The 20,394-nt window shown below is 32.1% G+C and overlaps 1 protein-coding gene across 6 annotated transcripts in view; it reads right to left on the reverse strand.

Moving 5' to 3' along the window:
* Positions 1-20,394, reverse strand: part of LOC126883113 (Ig-like and fibronectin type-III domain-containing protein 2) — a 1,605,319-nt gene that overhangs the window by 36,355 nt on the left and 1,548,570 nt on the right. For all 6 annotated transcript variants that reach the window (XM_050648382.1, XM_050648360.1, XM_050648367.1 and 3 more), the window contains 4 exons: positions 18,166-18,341; positions 11,774-11,912; positions 4,586-4,718; positions 1,696-1,888 (listed from right to left, as the gene is read on the reverse strand). In XM_050648382.1, the coding sequence (XP_050504339.1) occupies positions 1,696-1,888; positions 4,586-4,718; positions 11,774-11,912; positions 18,166-18,341 (641 nt within the window). The remainder of the gene's footprint in view (positions 1-1,695; positions 1,889-4,585; positions 4,719-11,773; positions 11,913-18,165; positions 18,342-20,394) is intronic.

Genomic DNA, 20,394 nt, shown 5'->3' on the forward strand with positions numbered 1-20,394 from the left:
CTGTTCCATATAGAAATATTGAAAATACAAGGCCACTTACCAGACTCATATTGATATTTTGAGAGACAGATCTGCCTTTCCAAACTTTAGTTAAGCGACTCATCGCATTTTTTGCCATACCAATACGTCTCCGAACTTCTGCTTCACAGTTACCATCATTAGTTATACATACTAGACCCGAGATAGACAGAGGTGTTTACTTTCTGGTATTCCTGTAATATATTAGTCAGTTGAATAGTGTCGGATCTGTCGACCACCATTATTTTTGTCTTAGCTTTATTGATTTTCAGACCAACTTTATTGCTTTCGTACTCAACTCTTCGCAGGAGATCTAACATTTCTTGCTGATTTGCTGCTATAAGTGTAGTGTCATCAGCAAATTTTAAATTGGAGATTTTCCTACCAGCTACTGTTACTCCATCGGCCCATCCTTCTAAAGCCATCCTCATGACATCTTCACCATAAATGTTGAATAAGTTAGGTCGCACGCATCCATGTCTAATACTTCTCTCGGTCTTGAATTGGTTTGAGAACTTCTGATCTAGTCGTACTGTTGCTATATTTTACTGGTACAGATTTTTAATAAGTGTCACCAGGTGCATTGGTGTGCCCATTTCTATTAAAATGGACCAGAGATTTATCCAGCTTACACAATTAAATGTCTTTTGGTAGTCAACGAAGCATATAATCATAGGTACTTGAAATTCTCTAGACTTTTCAATGAGTTGTCTCAGGTTCAGGATTTGTTCCCGTATACCTTTACCCTTTACAAACACCGCTTGTTCTTGAGGTATTTGGTAATGTCGATAGGTTTTTAATCTGTTTTTGATGATATGCAACAAGATTTTACTAGCATGTGTTATAAGTAATAGTGTGCGATAGTTTTTTCACATATATAGTGCGGGATATAAATTGAGGTATACCAATCAAATGGCCATTTTCCTGAATTCCAAATAGCGACACACATAGATTGGATGATATGTAATCCAGGGAGCCTAAGTATGTGAATTTGTTCACCACTTCAAAGGTAGAGCTAACAACCGTGAATTGGAGACCGATGTTTCTGGCTCTATTGTTGGGTGTTGTTGCCATCATCTTAGTTTTCTCATCATTTACTTGCAGGCCCATATTTTTTGAGGCATTTGAGAAGGTCCATACATTTCTTCTAGCTTGCGTGTTGTGCGGGCCTAGGTCCATATAATCTGCATAGGTATGGCAAAATTTGGAATGATTTATTAAACATATTTCCTCTGTTGTCTTTTCGGACATCTCTGACCGTCTTTTCCAGAGCTACGTTGCAAAGGAGACACGCCAGCGGATCTTCCGCTAGCATTAAAACCATAACCGAGTAAAAATTTTGATACCTACGAGATAATACGCCTTTTCTATTGACTTCCCCCACATATTCCTGTTGAAAAATAGCGGGCAGTAATTTTTAGATTTTTAAATGCTTTGTTTCCTGGTTTGCAATAAAACATAAATTCTTCTAAAATAAGTTTTAAAACTTAAAGTGAAAAGTTATTTGAAGTGGAAAAAAAGTTTTTTTAGACGTCGTCGCAAAAAATTTGGTCGACAAGTGAATTTTTTATTAAGTTAATTGCGATATCGCTAAATATAGGAAAACCTTGAAAGGGAATTGAACAAAGCATTTTCTTTTTAAGTACCTACCTAAAAACTTCATTAAAAATTACTTACTTCGACAAAAGCCGGGTAAGCTGGATCAGTCCATGCTATTAAAGTTTCCGAGGGCATACTAACCCCTTTTTCTGATACGGCTTGAATGTATACGATGTACTGGGTGTTAGGATTCAAATTGTTTAGCATGTAGGAATTTACCGATACGTTCTTCGAATGGAATTGTTCTTCTGCGGTGGATTTGTGGAACACTCTAAAATGACGAAATTAGAATAAATATTCTGAAGAAGTACTATCTAGTCATAATTTTAGCTAATAGAGATTTAAGTAGTTTTTATGGATTTTTCTCTTCTATGATCATATACACCGCATGCTAGAGAGAAGAAACACCAAAAAATTTAGAAAATCATTTTTTTACAACCACTGTACAAAAAGCACATTTCTGCATGCGTTAACTTGATTGTTTCTCACAATAAATGAAATATGATAGTACTCCGGAAAGTGACATTTCTGTGCCAGAAAGTTTTTTTGCACAGTTTATATACGCTCTGAGCTTCGCTAGTATCGCTCCTAGCGGATTACTAATGCAACTTTCACCGGTAAAAGTAATTAAATTGTAACCGATTTTTTAAAGATTTTGCTAATCATTTTAACGTTCTATTAATGAAATATTAATTTCTTACTTCGGATACTTTCACAATTATCGTGTAGATGGCGCTTAGATTAATTTATAATTACATATTACGAAATATTAAAAAAACTTAAATTCAGTATTTAAAACGTAAGTATATTTAAGGTAAAAATATAGGTACACCACAGCTTTGACCAACTAATATTATTTCCTATTAATGTTTTTAATTTCAATGTTTTAAATTAATCACTTTGACATTTATGTCAAATTTCCAGTAAAAGCTTACAGACTTGTCACTACTGGCGCTCGAGAATTTTTAATTATCCCATCTACCTAAGAGCTCATAGTGTATAAGGAGTTTATATATAGAATGGTGAAAATGAAAGGAATAAATTCGTTATTTTGTAAACCGGCAACTTCAAGGAAAAATCTCGAAACAGGTTGGTTTTTTTTAAATTATCAGTTTTTGGCATATAGGCATATATCTTACCTACTAGTGACGTCTTTCATCTGGACGTGATGACGTAATCGATGAGTCTGTTAAGTGAGAATAGGGGTCGTGTTCCAGTTCATTTGAAAGGTTATTCAATTATCTATTTACTAATAGGTATAAACATTAACATAATTATTTGTATAGGGTGTAATTTTTTTTAATTAAATTATTTGACACAAAGAAAGAATGTATGTAATTTATTTAATTTAAAATACATATTACTGCCATCCGAAAACACCTTAAATTTAGCGGTCAAGCTGCCAAGAGGCAAGTGGGTGGCAGCTTGAACACTGAATTTAAGCGAAAAGCAATATTTATTTGTCAAATAACAATTTTGTCTCTTTTCTGGAAAAACTAATAATATTTTGAATTAAATCAATTACATACATTCTTCTTTTTGTGTAAATTAATTTATTTAAAAAAAATTGACACGCTGTATAATTAATTGTGTTAATATTTATAGTACTGGATAGAGATTCAAATACCCTTTCAAATGAACTAGCACACGACCTCTATTCTCATTTAAAAAAAAAACATCGATTACGTCATCACGCCCATATGGATAATGTCAGTAGTATGATATTAATACCAAAAAATTGCAATTTAAAAGTAAAAATCAATCTGTTTCGAGATTTTCTCTTAAAGTCGCCGGCTTACGAAATAGCGAATTTACTCTTTCATTTGCACCATACTTAGTAAGGGTTCCATTATTATGATAAAATGTAGGAGTTATTTGAGAAAACCTAGTAATTTATTTTTAATATAGAACATATATGAGTATAGGGTTATCAACAAAAAGTGTATTTCATAAACTAAATTTATTATTATTTTTATTTACTTTACTATTTACAAATATATTTTATAAAATAAAAAAGAAAATTAAATAAAGAAATTGCTATGCTTAAAATTGTTATTCTTACTGCAGGAGATGTTCGAAATCCCGCAGCGTCAACAAATTTTTAAAGACGTTTTACAAAAATGATCTACCTACGTTTGTAAACATTTATGGCGTAACGTTACGAAATAAATGTGTTTCTAATTATTCTGACTTTCATGTCATCAATTGTTTTTAGAGGTTCATCAGGTTCAAGTTGGTATTCAGAAGATGAAGTCGATTATACTTAATTCTGATGAACTAGCTGGCCAATCAATTGGCCCTTCTCTTCCTATTCATATGTTAGCAAATTACTCATTCAATTCATCTTGGATAGGTGCGGTATGCAATACCACCCCAAAAGTTTGAGGAGCACCTATTTTGACTCTTCGTTATTATGTGGTAATGATTTATTGTGGAGTAATAGTGGAAGTGATGTTGATTGACACATCCTTTTTGGTAAAACGTTGCTTCATCTCCGAATTTTTTGTTGTTCCCGTTCACACAAAAAGCTAGTTTTCCTTCAAAATCATTCGCAGTCAATTCTTGGTGTCGCTGGTTCTGGTATGGATGCATGTGGTATCTCAAAATAATTTTCTGAATAGATCCGTAAGTAATATTTTGCGCTCATGAAATATTTCGGATAAAAAAAATACGGAAAAATATCAAATTTATTCATGAATTAGCTTTAGGTTCCCTTTTTCTGAAAGACCCTGTATTTGTAACTAATTTTAAAATGCAACTAGGTAAATAAAGCTAAATGAAACGCTACTTCATTTTTTTGAATATTGCGTTTTCTGGATATCTCCTATATTATCAGATAAAACTGACTTTATCACAAAAATCATTCACTCTGTATATACGACGAGTAGTGTTTATATCTCCAATTAGAGTAATATCAGAAAGATAATAATAAATTATTCGTAACTTAAACTAAAACGTAATATTTTACCTGTACGAAATAAGTTCTGAAGGATGGCTGAATTCCGGAGGCTGCCAGGAAATCATGACCCACGTAGCACTATGACTAGCGACTGCTAATGAATGTGGGGGAGAAGTAACACCATTAACCCATTTGGAAACATCTGAAATGTAATATTATACAACGTTATAGAATGAACTAAATCTCAGAAAATATGAAAATGTGTTTTAAATTTTGCAAGTTTAGCAACTGCTTTATTGCCTTTTACAACAGGGAAATAAGGCAAAAATATACCATGTTCGGGACACTTTGGCAGCCAGGTTGCAAATGGGTTTTTTGGGTACTATATACCTAATACATTATAAATACAAAAATGGCCGTCACAGTTCGGACGAGAATTTTAGTTATTAACAAATAGTGTCAAAAATGGCGGTTTTTTCATTTAAATCGCCACAGATAAAAATAGGGTAATTTAATATCTTATTTATAGTATGCTTCTTTTAGTATATGAGCGAAGGTTTAAAATGGCAGTTGTTGAATTTTGGTCCGATCATTTCTGGCTTCGGAAATTTCAAAATATAACTAAAATTTCGAAAATAAAAAATTTACTACAACTTTTGCGAAAATTACCTTAAGACTTTCAAATTGCAAGAAAAGTTGAGTAAAGCAGTCCATATAATGCACAAAAAATTTTAAGACGATTCGTCAGTTAGTATAAATTTTATTCAATTTGTTTATCCCAAAGAGCTTTTTTTTGCAATGTCATTGTTCAGAAAATTATAACGATATAGCAATTCTGTGGAAACCACATGAAAGAAAAATAGAATAATAGTTAATATACAAGTATCTAAAAAAAATCATTAAAAAGTCATTTGAATCATACCGAAAAACATTTTATTAAAGAAGACTCATTTTTGGCTTATAAACAATTTAAATAACTTTGTTAATATTGACTGTAGACTAAAACTGCTTTGAGATTTGAAAAGCTGGTATTTTTACACGAATTTTCAAAAAAAACTTTTTGCCTAGGTTAATTACGGTCAAAGTTATCAACTTTTTTTATTTAATGCACAGCAACTTTGTTTATAACAATTAAGCAACCTAACTGCCGCCATTTTGAAGTTAAAAATATACAGTTTATGTGTACAAGTTTGAGTAAATTTTGATCTTCAACAGAGTGGTTAATAAAGTTTTAAAAAACGTCCTACCGAAATCGATTCGTGGTCGGTGGAGGAAAAATATTAAAATCCGTACACTAAAAAAATGAAATTGATTCTTCAAACATATGCTGCGATTAATATCTCCGGAGGTTGTTGATGGATTTTGATCATAATTTTTTAAATTTGCATGTACCCGTAGTCCTTTAGAAAACTTTATGTATAAATACCCCTACCAAACATTACAAAATGTGAGGGGGAACCCCCTTATTACTCAGGGATATGAAAAATCGATTACGACCGATTCTAAGACCTACCGAATATACATATATAATTTTATAAAAATCGGTCAAGCACTCTCGGAGGAGTATGGCAACTAACACTGCGACATGAGAATTATATAGATGTAAATATGATGGCTATTAAAAAATAGTGGTTGGGTATAAAAGAGTGAAAATTAAGGGTTGTATGTATTTTTTTAATGCTACGTAATAAAAAATTAAGATAGACAATTTTGTCCAACAAAATTAAAAAAAAAATCTCAGGGGGCAAGCCCCCTTACAACTTATTGGTATGAAAAATAGGTTAAACTCCATTCTTAGTCCTACAGGATATGTGTGTAAAATTTCATAAAAATCGGTCAAGCCGTTTCGGAGAAGTATGGTAACTAGCACTGTTACAGGAGAATTTTATGTACACGGAAGTAACTGTGGATTAAATAATAAAAATGGCTAACTTTGACTGTAATTAATTTACGCAAAAAGTTTTTTTTTTAAATTCGTGTAAAAATTTGAAATCCCAAAGTAAATTTACTCTACAGTCAATATTAACAAAACTATTCAAATTGTTTAGAAGCCAAAAATGATTCTACTTTGGTAAAATGTTTTAGGAATGACAAAAATGACTTTTTATTGATTTTTTAAACATTTTGACAATATAAGTATTCTTCTTTCAAGAGGTTTCCACATAATTACTGTATCATTATTATTTTCTGAACAATAACATTGCAAAAAAAGCTCTTTGGTATAAACAAATTGAATAAAATTTAAACTAATCGCCGAATAATCTTGAAATTTTTAGGGCATTATATATACTGGTTGACTCAAATTTTAGTGCAATATCAAAGTCTTAAGTTGATTTTCGCAAAAGTTATAGCAAATTTTTTATTTTCAAAATTTTAGCTTTTCTTGCAATTAGCGAAGCAACAAATGATCCCACCAAAATTCAAAAACTGCCATTTTACACATTTGCTCATTTACTAAAAGATGAATACTCTAAATAAGATATTTAATACCCCTATTTTTACCTGTAGCGATTTAAACGAAAAAGCTGCCATTTTTGACCTTTATTTGTTAATAACTAAAATTCTCGTCCGAACTGTGACGGGCATTTTTGTATTTATAATGTATTAGGTAATATAGTACCCAAAAAACCCATTTGTAACCTGGCTGCTCAAGTGTCCCGACAAAAACCTTATTTCTCTGGACTATTTAAGCTACTGTACAAACTGTATAGTGGGTGGGCCAATAAAAAGAGTCCACCTCGAGATTTGGCAGTATTTATTAGATTTTAAGGAAATGAGGGAACCGGTCGATTTTTGTTCTCAGGGTGACACATTTTTACGATACGTACATCTGTCATTTGTTAACCCCCCTTCCACTTCCCCAACCCCTTGTTATTAAATAGGGAATACACCATGCTTCACATCATTAGAAAGGCATGTACATGGAGTATTCAGACATAACGATTGTCCACGATTTTTTTTTTCGATTTTTGGACCGTCTTTGCCAAAAAAATCTTAATTAATTTAAAGTAAAACACCCCTTAAAAATAAAACGTAACGCCTCCGGTTTGTTAATATGTCATTTTTTCTGTCACATCAAAAGTGAATTATAACAAATACTGCAAAAGCAAGAAATTAATTGTAAAGTGACGAAAATCCAACAAATTAGAAGTTATGATACATTAAACAATTTACTTAATTTAATATATAATTAATTAATTAGATGTTCAAAATGGTGTCCATGACAGAAAAAATGACATATTAGCAAACCATAGGTTTGCTGTCGACCTGTTTCCTCATTTCCCTAAAATCTAATAAATGCTGCCAAATATCGAGGTGGACTGTATTCATTGGCCAACCCTGTATTAGTATATTGTAGAGTCAATACTGATACTAAAAACACTCTAATACCATATTAAAAGTTATGTGGCAGATCTTTTAGTTTTGAGCCGAGAAAACAAGAAAAAACGTAATTCCTCATAAACTGTGATCAGGGCCGGTTTTAGTAGTAGAAGATTCCACTGCAAAATCACTACGTTCATAATGGTAGGGGAGCAAGTATGCTAAATGTCCAGTCACTCGAGCGCTTTGCGGACCTATTGGGTTATGAAGAGTAGGTCCTAAAACCAAAAAAAGTTAAGTAAAGTTTTCCATTTTAGAGGGGACTTGTCCATTTTTAATTTAATTTTTCATTTCCAACAATGGTTTTTCTAGATTATAGCGCCATCTATCCATAATTCGAAAAAATATCTCGAATAAAAGTTACTTAATTTCACGTAAGGAATCCAAATCTGCAATAAAAAATGGGGGAACTCATTTAAGATTTTAAAGTAACCCCCACCGCACCTACTTGGGGGGTCGTATTTGGTGCCATTCGATAGACTTTTCAAAAATATTGAATAAGTGTATGTTTCAGTTTTTCGATCTGATGTTCATTTCGCGAAATATCGCGGGACTCGTATTTAAAATATTAAATTTACTGCCCACCCCTCTCCGTGGGAAGTCGTGTTTGGTATCATTTGATAGATTTAAAAAAAAATTGAAAATGTATTTTTTAGTTTTTCGATCTGTCATTCATTTCGCGAAATATTCGCTTTTTTCTTGTGAAACTTTGGGACTTACGCCATTACATTTCCTTACGCCCCGCTTAAATCGTCAGATTTTTTAAATATACACTGTTTTGCATGTACTTAACTTACTTTATCTTAATCTGACGATTTCGAGTTTTTCTAAGGATATATTTTTTTTTCGGTCCCCCTTAACGAACTCCCCTGCATTAAGAGCCAATATATGGTAGAGGTACATTTTCAGGGTACAAGGTTTCTCCACATGTAATAATCTGACGCGTTCGAGTAACTGCAAAAATACATGCTTGGGCTCCCCTACCATAACGTAGTTAATTATTAAAATCACGTTTTTATAATATAAAAATTTAACAATAACAGAATACCTTGATACCAGGTTGAAAGTCAAAATGGGGCTGCAAATAGTCTTAATTTAATTAATACTAATTTATTTTTGAAAAAAATTTCATTTATGCCGTAGATGCATGTTTTTTATATCAAACTAGAGCTAATTATTTTTTTCTAATACGATGATACAGTGTGTCCACGGATAGGGTGCCCAAGAGGAAAAACTTTTTTATTATCAATTTTAGCGAAAAATGTTATTCTTGATTAAAAGTTTTGCTTGTTCTAAAACCCCATAAAACGAAATAAAATTTAATTTTTTCAAAACCTGCTTAATTTTGTAGAAAATTTAATGTTTACGAAAGAAATCTAAATCATAAATATCAAAGATCTGAAACAAGCAAACATTAATGCCGACAGAGAAATCACCCCACACGTGCTAATAAACGCCTAAAAAGAATTTAAAAATAGAGTGGAGAAATTAATGGTGGAGAGTGGAGTGTGAAGTTGGTGGAGGCTATGTCGAATAGTTGTTTTTTATTTACTGTTAGTTTTCCTATTATTCTTTATTATTGTTTTGTTATTGATAAGAAAAATTACAGTTTTCTTTTTATGGGGGCTTAGAACAAGCAAAATATTTATCAAGAATGACAGTTCAACAGATAAATTCTTTGTTGAACGCTAAACATTGTCGAAAAAAATGACAATTCGCACATTATTTATCGGAGTTGACAATAATTACTAAGCTGTATTTGTAGCTTGGCAACACTAGATTATTGTTACGATCTCGAACTTTAGTGTAAAAATTTATACGGATTTACATAAAATTGGGTACAAAATTAAGCAGATTTTGAAAAACTTGAATTTTATTTCGTTTTATGGGGTTTTAAAATAAGGAAAACTTTTTATCAAGAATGACATTTTTAGCTAAAATTGAAAATAAAATAGTTTTTCCTCTTGGGCACCACATCCGTGGACACACTGTATATGGTTTCTGTGAAAAAATGGTCGCAATTAAGGGTTGCAAGCTGTTAAAAATTATCAATATATAATGTATCAGATATAAAATGAGGGAGAGAGAGCTAGAGCGCAACGCCACTGGTTTGACAATAGAACTGTTTTAACAACTCGCATTCGCCATCAAACATTGTCAACCCGGTCAACCGCCAAAACAAAATTTTGCGCCTTTTCGTACAAGAATACAAAAATTTACTGTAAATGAAGGAAATCGCATAAAAGGCAACGAATCAAATATCAAAGTCAAATTATGAATTTACTAAAATATTTAATATTTATTCTGTATTTATATCGCATTTTACCGCAATTGTTATAAAGCATGATTAACAGTTTTACATAGTCGGTTATATTTTTGTAATACTTTGGCTTATTTTATGATTTTGATTATGATACGTGTACCATTTCAGTACCATGTAGGAAATAATGCTACAGCACCATTATAAAGCAATATTAAAACAGTAAATAAAAGAAATAAAATGTATGACAAATAAAGTAATGTAAAAATAATTTAAAAATATTTTGTGTAGCTTTTAGATCTGCAAATTTTTTATATTTTCGGTAAACGATAAAAATTACAAGACATCTTCGTTAGACCACAAAATTATCAGGGCACTGACCATATCAGTTGTAGCTGAGTTACAAGGGTCCTGTTTCAGCTTCTGATTTTCTTTGAACTGCGCTCATTTACCGACAAACGACCAGACAGCCACGCCACTCCGCTCTGACCATAATAGATCATAATAAATAGGGGCTCTTTTTCCAAGGGTGGTAAATAACAAATTCTGAGATAAATAATGATATTTCACATGGTGCTGATTCCCGTCTTCAGTTTTTATCTTTTTATATTACATATTTGCATCATGCAAATGAAGATGACCTACAAAGATTAATTAAAGAATTCTAAGACACGGCTCTCATATACAACATGGTGATCTCAACAGAAAAAACTAAATCGATAGTGGTATCAGCGGGAGCGAGACGATGTAAATTGGTCGTAAATAACAAAATAATAGAACAAGTGATGAAAACAGAATACTTGGAAATAAAACTGTCAAGCTACGGAAAAGTGGAAGAAGAAGTACAAAAACAAGTGAACATGGCAAACAGAGCAACAGGGTGTCTCAACAACACAATCTGGAGAAACAAATACCTCACAATGGAAACGAAAACCAGGATACATAAATCAACAATAAGACCGATAATGACGTATACGGCGAAAACACAAAGACTGCTGGAGACAGCAGAAGTGAAGGTCTTACGAAAAATAATAAACCAAACTCTAAGAGACAGAGTAAGAAGTGAGGAAATACGAGCGAGATGTAGTATGGAAGAAATAAACAAGTGGACCAAAAGAAGAAAAATAGAATGGAATCAACACATACAAAGAATGACAAAAAATAGGATAGTACGAATAGCAAGAGAAAAATCGCCAAATGGAAGATCATTGGGACGACCGAGGAAAAGACGATCAGACAATGTCAATTGAGGCTAAAAACCGAAGTAAAACAGGCATTAAGCCTATTTAAGGAAGAAGAAGAAGAGAAGAAGAAGATATTACATATTTAATATTTCGCAAAGCGTGCCACGTCACGTTTTGTTGAATCACAGCTGTATGTCAAATTGCATCCTCCGAATGATAAAGATAAGATATACCTACACCTGAGACACAGAGCTAGTCAAAGCCTCAAGAATAAAATTGTCATCTCGAGTGTCATTTTATAGTTACACGATTAAGGTGTCATTTTATTGCTGAGCAATTATCATTATCACCCAATGATATACATAGATAGTGATTTCGCTGTTATTTAGTTGTTATACTGTTAAAATAAAATTAAATATCAAATGTACCAACCTTCTTTGACTAGTTTTATCACGATAATGGAGGAAGGCAGTGACGTGCCTTCTTGGTTCCTGGAGACCACAAAAATATGGTACATTTGTTTTTCTTCCAATCCGGTTAAAGTAGCTGTCGTAAGAGTAGTGTTTACGTGCTGAAAAAGAGTTAAAATAAAAAAATTGTGTATTTAAGAGAAACAAAAATCACAATTGTAAAATCAGTATACAGTGCTAATCAAAAGTCCGTTCCCCCCTCGTACTTTTGAACGGTTATAGTTATAATAATGAAATTTTTAGGGAGGAAATAAACGGACGTAGGCTTATTAACTAGTCATAACATGTGACGTAATAGTGACATGACTTTACAGCGCCACTGTGACAGATAATATTAAATGGGACCTTATGGCATATGATACCTCGTCTGAAAGGTATTGAAAATACCTATTCAGTCATACTAATTTTGTTTGAGTTTAGGCTCATTTTAATGAATAAATGAAATTAATACAAAATTGTAGTTGAGCGTTTAATTAATAAAAATTCAAACTTCCGCCTATGGTTACTTGTTAAAAAGGTTGACTTTGGCGTAAAAGCTACTAGAGAACTGTAAAAACGTCAACTTTTTTGACAAAAAAACCATAGGAGGACATTTGAATTTTTATTAATTAAATGCGAAACTACAATGTTATATTTATTTAATTTATTCATCAAATTCAAAATCAACTTAAACCCAAAAAGATTAATATGACTGAATAGGTATCTTGAATACTGTGATGTATGTAAATAGGTAGTATTCGGAACGCACTCAAGTTGGTAATATTGTAAGAGTGACGTGACAGTGACAAGGACAGTGAAACGGAAATAAAACCATTCTGAATCTAGACACGATAGATACAAGTTGTTTCATTATAACCTATCCTCCAAAGTTAACCTAGGAACCCTACCACGTGTTACATTATAAAATTACATGGTGCCGAAACCGTAACCAAACCGAAGAAAAACGTATATAAGAAGCATAATGGAATTCAAGGCAGCAATAAATTCCATGCAGATGTCGGGTAACGTGTACGAAAATTGGAAATTCTTCATACAAAGATTCAAAAACTACTTACAAGCTACAGAATTAACAAAGAAACCTGAAATAACCCAGTGTGCACAGCTATTACAGTTAATAGGAGACGAAGGGTTCAAAATATATAACACGTTTAAGTTCTCAACAGAAGAAAAAGACAAGTTAGAACTGTTAATAAAAAAATTTGAAGCACATTTCAAGCCAAAAAGCAACGTGTCAAATGCAAGGTATTGCCTGTTCACCAGAAAACAAGAAGAAGGTGAGTCAGTAGACAAATTTATAACAGATATTATAAACAAGGCAAAAAATTGTGAGCTAGAGAATTTGGAGGACAGTCTGATTAAGACTTGCATAACTTGTGGGGTAGCAGATGAAACGATGAGACAGAGACTATTAGAAGAAGATGAGATGAGCTTGGAAAAAGCAATCAATCTGTGCAAAAGTATAGAAAGTTCGAAAATCCAGTCTGAAAAAATGAAGTCAGAGGAGGTGCACTACGTAAAGAAAAGAAACTTCAATAAGAAATATGAAAATAGAGAACAGTGGGAAGACAGAAGAGTGACTCCAACTCATTCGAAGTCCCAAGACGGCCAGTTCAATGGTAAATCTGGAAGCAGTTCAGGGTGCAGTAGGTGCGGAATGGAGCACAGAGGCCAACCATGCAAAGCATATAAAGTTAAGTGTAATTTATGTAATAAAATAGGGCATTATGCAGAAAAATGTTTTAAAAAACAAATTAAGTATGTAGATGTAGATGATTCAGAATCAGATGATTTGTTTATAGGCTTGGTAAATACTAAAAATAGCAGTTTTGATGATGATTTCATGATAAATTTTGAAGTTAACAAGCGTAAATTAAGCTGTAGATTAGATACAGGGGCAATGGCAAACGTAATATCAATAAATAAGTTAAATTCTCTAGAAGTTAATGTTGAACTACAGAAAACAAAGTGCAGGTTAACGACATTTTCGGATGAAACACTTAGGGTCATTGGAAAATGTAGTTTAGAATGCAAGTATAAAGATAACATGTACAACATAATGTTTTATGTGGTAGAAATTAATTCACCAACGGTATTAGGTCTTCCTACATGTAAAGCTTTAAATATTTTAAAAAGAATCAATACTATAGAAAAAATTGAAAATAATTTGAATTCTAGAGAAGTTACATTTAAGAATGATTACTCTGATGTGAAAAAAATATTTAAAGAAGTTTTTTCAGGTATAGGCTGCTTGGATGAGCCATACAAAATCATGCTAAATGAAACTGCACAACCAGTTATACATCCTCCAAGAAAGATTCCACTACAATTAAAGGAGAAACTAAAACTTGAATTAGCTGAAATGGAGAAAAATGGAATAATTGAGAAGGTTGATGAACCTACAGATTGGGTCAACTCAATAGTCTTGGTAAGAAAACCAAAAAGTAATTCCATAAGAGTTTGTATAGATCCTAGAGACTTGAATAAAGCTATCAAAAGAGAGCACTTTCAACTCCCTACGATTGATGAAATAGCTGCAAATTTAAAAGGTAACGTTTATTTCAGCAAGCTTGATGCCTCAAAAGCATTTTGGAGCATAAAGCTTGATGATGAAAGTAGTAAATTATGTACTTTTAACACTTGCTATGGTAGATATAAATTTTTAAGACTGCCTTATGGCATTAGTTCAGCAAGTGAGGTGTTTCACAAAAGAATTAAATAATGTACATAAAGATTTAAAAGCATTTTTTAAGATTAAAGATGAAATAACCTTCTTTGATAGTTTGTTGATGAGGAATGGTCAAATTATAATTCCTCATGTAATGAGAAAAGAAATGTTAAAAAGAATTCACTATGGCCATCAAGGAATAAATAAATGTAAAATGTTAGCTAGACAATCATTATATTGGCCTTCCATGACAGTTGACATTGAGAATGAAGTTAAAGGTTGTCCAATTTGCCCACAATTTGAAAATGCAAAGAGAGAACCTTTGACTCCACACAATATCCCAGAACTCCCCTGGGAGGAAGTTGGCTCTGATATATTTTACATAGGTCAAAAAAGTTATTTAATGGTGGTAGATTATTACAGTAAATATCCAGAAATTTGTCTGTTGAACGATACAACCAGTTCAACTATAATTACACATTTAAAATCGATATTTGCTCGTCATGGAATACCAAAAATATTTTACTCTGATGGTGGACCACAATACACAGCCAATGAATTTGTTAAATTTTGTCAAGAATGGGAATTTAAAAGCATAAAGTCAAGCCCAGAAAATCATAGATCTAATGGTCTAAGTGAAAGATATATTCAAACCTACAAAAAAGCGCTAAGAAAATCTCTTAGAGATGGTAAAGATACATATTTAACATTGCTACAACTTAGAAATACACCAATTGATTCAAATTTACCATCACCATCTCAACTTTTAATGTCACGAGTACTTAGAACTCAGATTCCCACCATTGACAAAATTCTAAAACCAAAATTATGTAATTCTAAAATAGTAATCAGCGATTTTCAGAAAAGACAAAACAGTCAAAAAGCTTATTATGATAGAGGGACAATAAATTTAAAACCGCTTAAAAATAATGAAAAAGTTTATATTAAAGATAAAAACAAATTGAGAGAAGGTCTTATCACACATAAATTAAGAGATAAAACCTACTCGATTAAATTAAGAGATTCTGGGTCAGAAATTGCAAGAAATAGACAATTTTTAGTTCGCATTCCTGCAACTTCTGACGATGAACATTCAGATAACGAATCTGAAACTAGTGAGTCACAAAATTTTGAAAGTGTCTCTGATAACCATTCTGATCATCACTCTCCAATAAACTTACCTCCATAAACCTCTTCAGGTCGAATTGTTAAAAAACCTGATAGACTAGATTTATAAGTAATTTTATTATAAAATAAAAGGGGGTAAAGAGTGAATGAAACAATTGTGGAAATTTATAAATGTTTATTTAAAGATTTGTTAAAGAAAGTTATGTTTATTTTGTCATTATAAAAAGAGGGGGATGTGATGTATGTAAATAGGTAGTATTCGGAACGCACTCAAGTTGGTAATATTGTAAGAGTGACGTGACAGTGACAAGGACAGTGAAACGGAAATAAAACCATTCTGAATCTAGACACGATAGATACAAGTTGTTTCATTATAACCTATCCTCCAAAGTTAACCTGGGAACCCTACCACGTGTTACATTATAACATTACAAATACGTTTCACACAGTTACTCTGCAACGTCATCTGTCAGTATTACGTCACCTGTTATGACTAGTTGAGAAACCCACGCCCGTTTATTTCCTCCCTCTAAATTTCACTATCGTAAGTATAACCGTTCAAAAGATACGAGGTGGGGGGGAACATAAAAGTGAACATGAACTAGGAACAAGATCAACCAGACAAAACTGAGTGGTCGTCTATTCAATGTGGTGAAATTGAAAATTTAGAAGTCAAATAGGGATCGCTCAATATACACAAGAAAGGTTGCATCTGCCGGATTCATCTTTTGTTATTTTAAATTTCAAAAGAGTATGTAGAGATCAGATCTCGAATGCTTGTATCGTGTTTCTCTATCGCCCTCTGTATTTAGTCGCTAGAGAAGCTTCATGTAAACCATAACCAATAATTCCTGTGTGATCTTGATCCCTCCAGCGTGTGGAAAAGACCTTCCTCGGGGTGGTTTGCTGCGTATCCAAAATATACCCATTCTTGTTCATTATTTTAGGATCAAGAAAAAGAAAAGACAGTGTCATAATTCCTAGGCTTAAAATATACACGCGCGTGGTCACCTAACGGAAAAAGACAAACCACCTTGATGCAAACATGGCAACATATACGTTACACTACTTCACATTTTAGTGGAATGTACTCAACATCGTCTACTAAAGAGACTATGCTTCAGCCTCAACAAATCAATAAAAGCAGGATTGACTTCACATTTCAACCTCAAAGATTTATTTAATTTCTTACATGAAAATAATAATTAAAATTATACAGGATGTCCCGAAAAGATTGGTCATAAATTATACCACAGATTCTGAGGTCAAAAAAAAGGTTGATCGAACTTAACTTACCTTAGTACAAATGTGCACATAAAAAAAGTTACAGCCCTTTTAAGTTACAAAATGAAAATCAACTTTTTTAAATACATATATCTAAAACTATTATATCTAAACTAGAGATTTTTTATTGAAAATGGCCATGTAACATTCTTATGGCAGGATCATCTTAAAAAAAATTATAGTAAAGTTTGTGCACCCCATAAAAATTTTAGAGGGGTTTTGTTCCCTTAGTATGTTTTTTATGTGTATAAAATTTATCACTTATTTTTTAAACTTTTGTGTATGTTCCTGTTAAATTATTATTGTAATACTATTAGGTAACCACAATGTTTTTAAAACTTATTTGCCTCTTAGTACTTGCTCGAAAAGCCAGTTTTTATCGAGATATTTTGAATATTTGTCAAATCCACCACATATTTTTGTATATGGTTAAGCACGATTATAGAGACCTGGTAATAATATGAAAATTTATTTATAATTTACATTTTTAGGTAAATTTTGAACCATATTAAACAAGAAGCCACATCTCGATAAAAGGTGCCTTTTATCGAGAAGTGGTTAATCGAAAAAATGCTACGAGGCAAAAAAGTTCTAAAAACACTACGTTTAACTAATGGTACCGCAATAATAGTTTAATTGGAACGTACACAAACATTTGGGCGGTTTACAGGAACGAAACCCCCATACAGTTTTTATGTTAGCATATTAAAAAAGAAGCCGCATCTCGATAAAAACTGGCTTATCGAAAAAATACTAAGAAGCAAAAAGTTTTAAAAATATTGTGTTTAAATAATGGTACCACAATAATAATTTAATTGGAAAGTACACAAAAATTGGGGGGGGGGGTTTAAGGGGACAAAACCCCATAAAAATTTTATGAAGTATACAAATTTCGCTGTTGTTATTTAAGATGTTCCTGCCACAAGAATGCCACATGTCCATTTTCATTAAAAAATGTCTAAGAGTTTTCGATATATGTGAAAAAAAAATCGAATTTCAGTTTGTAACTTCAAAGGACTGTAACTTTTTTGTGTCCACTATTGTATATATGTAAGAGCGGTTCAATCAACCTATTTTTGACCCCAGAATCTATGGTATAATAAATTTATGACCAATCTTTTCGGGAAACCCTGTATAAATATAGCTCATACGATACTGTAATATATTGTATCCACACCAAAAGCATCCTAAAATATTGAATTTTGGAGTTTCCATTTTTAAATATATTTACATAAATGAAACATTTTTAAAATAAGTTAATAAATTGTGAGCCTTACCTGATCTAATTTGGAAACCGTTTCGTACATCGATGTGTTATCTACTTTTTGATAATAGACGACGTAATCTGTAACGTTGGTTGAATTATCTGGCACGTTCCATTCCAAAAGGATGCTATGTCCATCAATAATTACAGCATGTAGACCAGAGATAGGACCAGGCAGTTTTCCAGCACCTAGAAATGTTAATATATATATATATATATATAATGGCGATACTAATGGCGATATAATAAAATTAAGAATAACAATGTCATGCATGGTTTTATAATAATTAAGTGTTGTGAATGTAAAGCAATTTTTGATTTTAAATATAGGAGTAAGTTTTAGACATAACAAAGATGACAGACTGTGATAAATTTTATCAACATTTTAATATAACATCATTGATGATACAATCTCAATAAGTTTGTAAGTAGCGAATTTTTTTAATTAATTATACCAACGTTTTACCAACTATTCATCACATTTGTAGCTCCCTGATGAAGGACATAACCATGTCCGAAAGCTTGGAATAAAAAATTTACAAGAGTACACTTTTCATTTTTATTGCTGCAAACCCAATATTGAACGTTTACTTATATATATATATATATATATATATATATATATATATATATATATATATATATATATATAAATATTAATTTAAACGATCCTACCCGAAGGCATAAAAAGTCTGCTTGGACGCCAAATTGTCCCGCATTTATGTTGGATTGTTAACTTTTGTCTCGCCTCTGCTGGGGCCGTCTTTCGCTCTCCCCGACAGTTAAACTTACATATTCACGTCTTTCCCTCTCATCGGCTGTTGAACTCTCCCATTCTGCAGGCACCTATCCAACCGGAGTCGCCAGGTCAGGGTGCCTGTATGTTTTTGTCTTATTACAGTTTGTTAAAACTAGGAACAAGTTTGACAAAATATACAAGTGTTTGTTTTAATACATCTCATACTGTAATTCATTACTAATAATATCCATCATCAGTGTAAGTTGACGAAGAAGTATTCCACACAATGGAAGTAAAGTTTGTTTAGCAGAAAATGGCTGACTTCAATTAGTGCGGTCGTAAACAATATTAAATATATCTGACTTGGCCCATTGTTAAAACCGGTCCGGAGCGATAAGCGAACGAGGTAGACAGAGTTGGTCTTTTGACAATTAACACTGACTAGACGGTACTCCTATAATAAAGCAAAGGATCCACGAAATTTTTACCGTAAGTGAAACATATTTAAATTTTACCTGAAACCGGACCTTTTATACTATTATCGGTTAACCCAGGATGTTTTAATTGAAGTCAACCATTTACTGCTAAACAAACTTTACATTACACTCACCATCAAGTTAAACCCTTAGTCATTATTCCTTTCTTTAGTTCCTAGCATAAAGAAGACACGATAGACAGAAAGTAGTGGCGAAGAAGACTAAGGAACAGCGATTCCTGAAAAGGTATACCACATATGGTCTATTCCATGTTTAAAATTAAGGATTTGTGGTATTAAAAGGTACGGGGTTGATAAATGACAGATGTATATATCATTAAACTATGACTCATTTTTAATACAGATTGACTTGCTTCAGTATTTTCCCAATATCCAATGAATATTGCCAAATATCAGATGAACTCTTTTAAGCGGCGAACCCTGTATACATTAATAATTGAAGATTTCAGGGGAAAACGATCTAAGTCACATAATACCCTAATTTAAGTTATACCTACCTAAATCTTACTTAGACGTAAAAAAAACGTACTTAAAATTACCCAGAAACCAACATAGGCCACTAAAAACCTCGAATAAAAACAAGTCCTGCATGGAAAAGCGATATAACTCCATGAGTTCTACGAAAAACCGATCTAAGTCCACGATAACTTTCAAGCAGGTTCTGATTTTTGTTGCTTTAATTATAAAACGGATTTAGTAGTTAGTGGTTGTAGGTCAGTAAAACTTGCAGATGGCAAAGGGTTATAATTTTTCCAAATTTTAAGGGAGTAAATACATGTAACATTTAAAATAACCTGTGTGTATTAGTAGGTACTCTTTTTTTATTTGCAGGCACTTTAACCAGAACTGTACTTAGATCGGGTTTTCATAAATTTTTATGACATTACATTTGTATTACTTTTTTCTTTTGTGCAATTTAGAATTGAAATCTATAAACTGTTTCTGTTAATATTACTAATATCTATTACAATCAGTTTTGACAGCAAAAAATTTTTCATTTTTTGTCA

Source organism: Diabrotica virgifera, chromosome 1 (genome assembly GCF_917563875.1).
Source record: "Diabrotica virgifera virgifera chromosome 1, PGI_DIABVI_V3a".
Taxonomy (NCBI): domain Eukaryota; kingdom Metazoa; phylum Arthropoda; class Insecta; order Coleoptera; family Chrysomelidae; genus Diabrotica; species Diabrotica virgifera.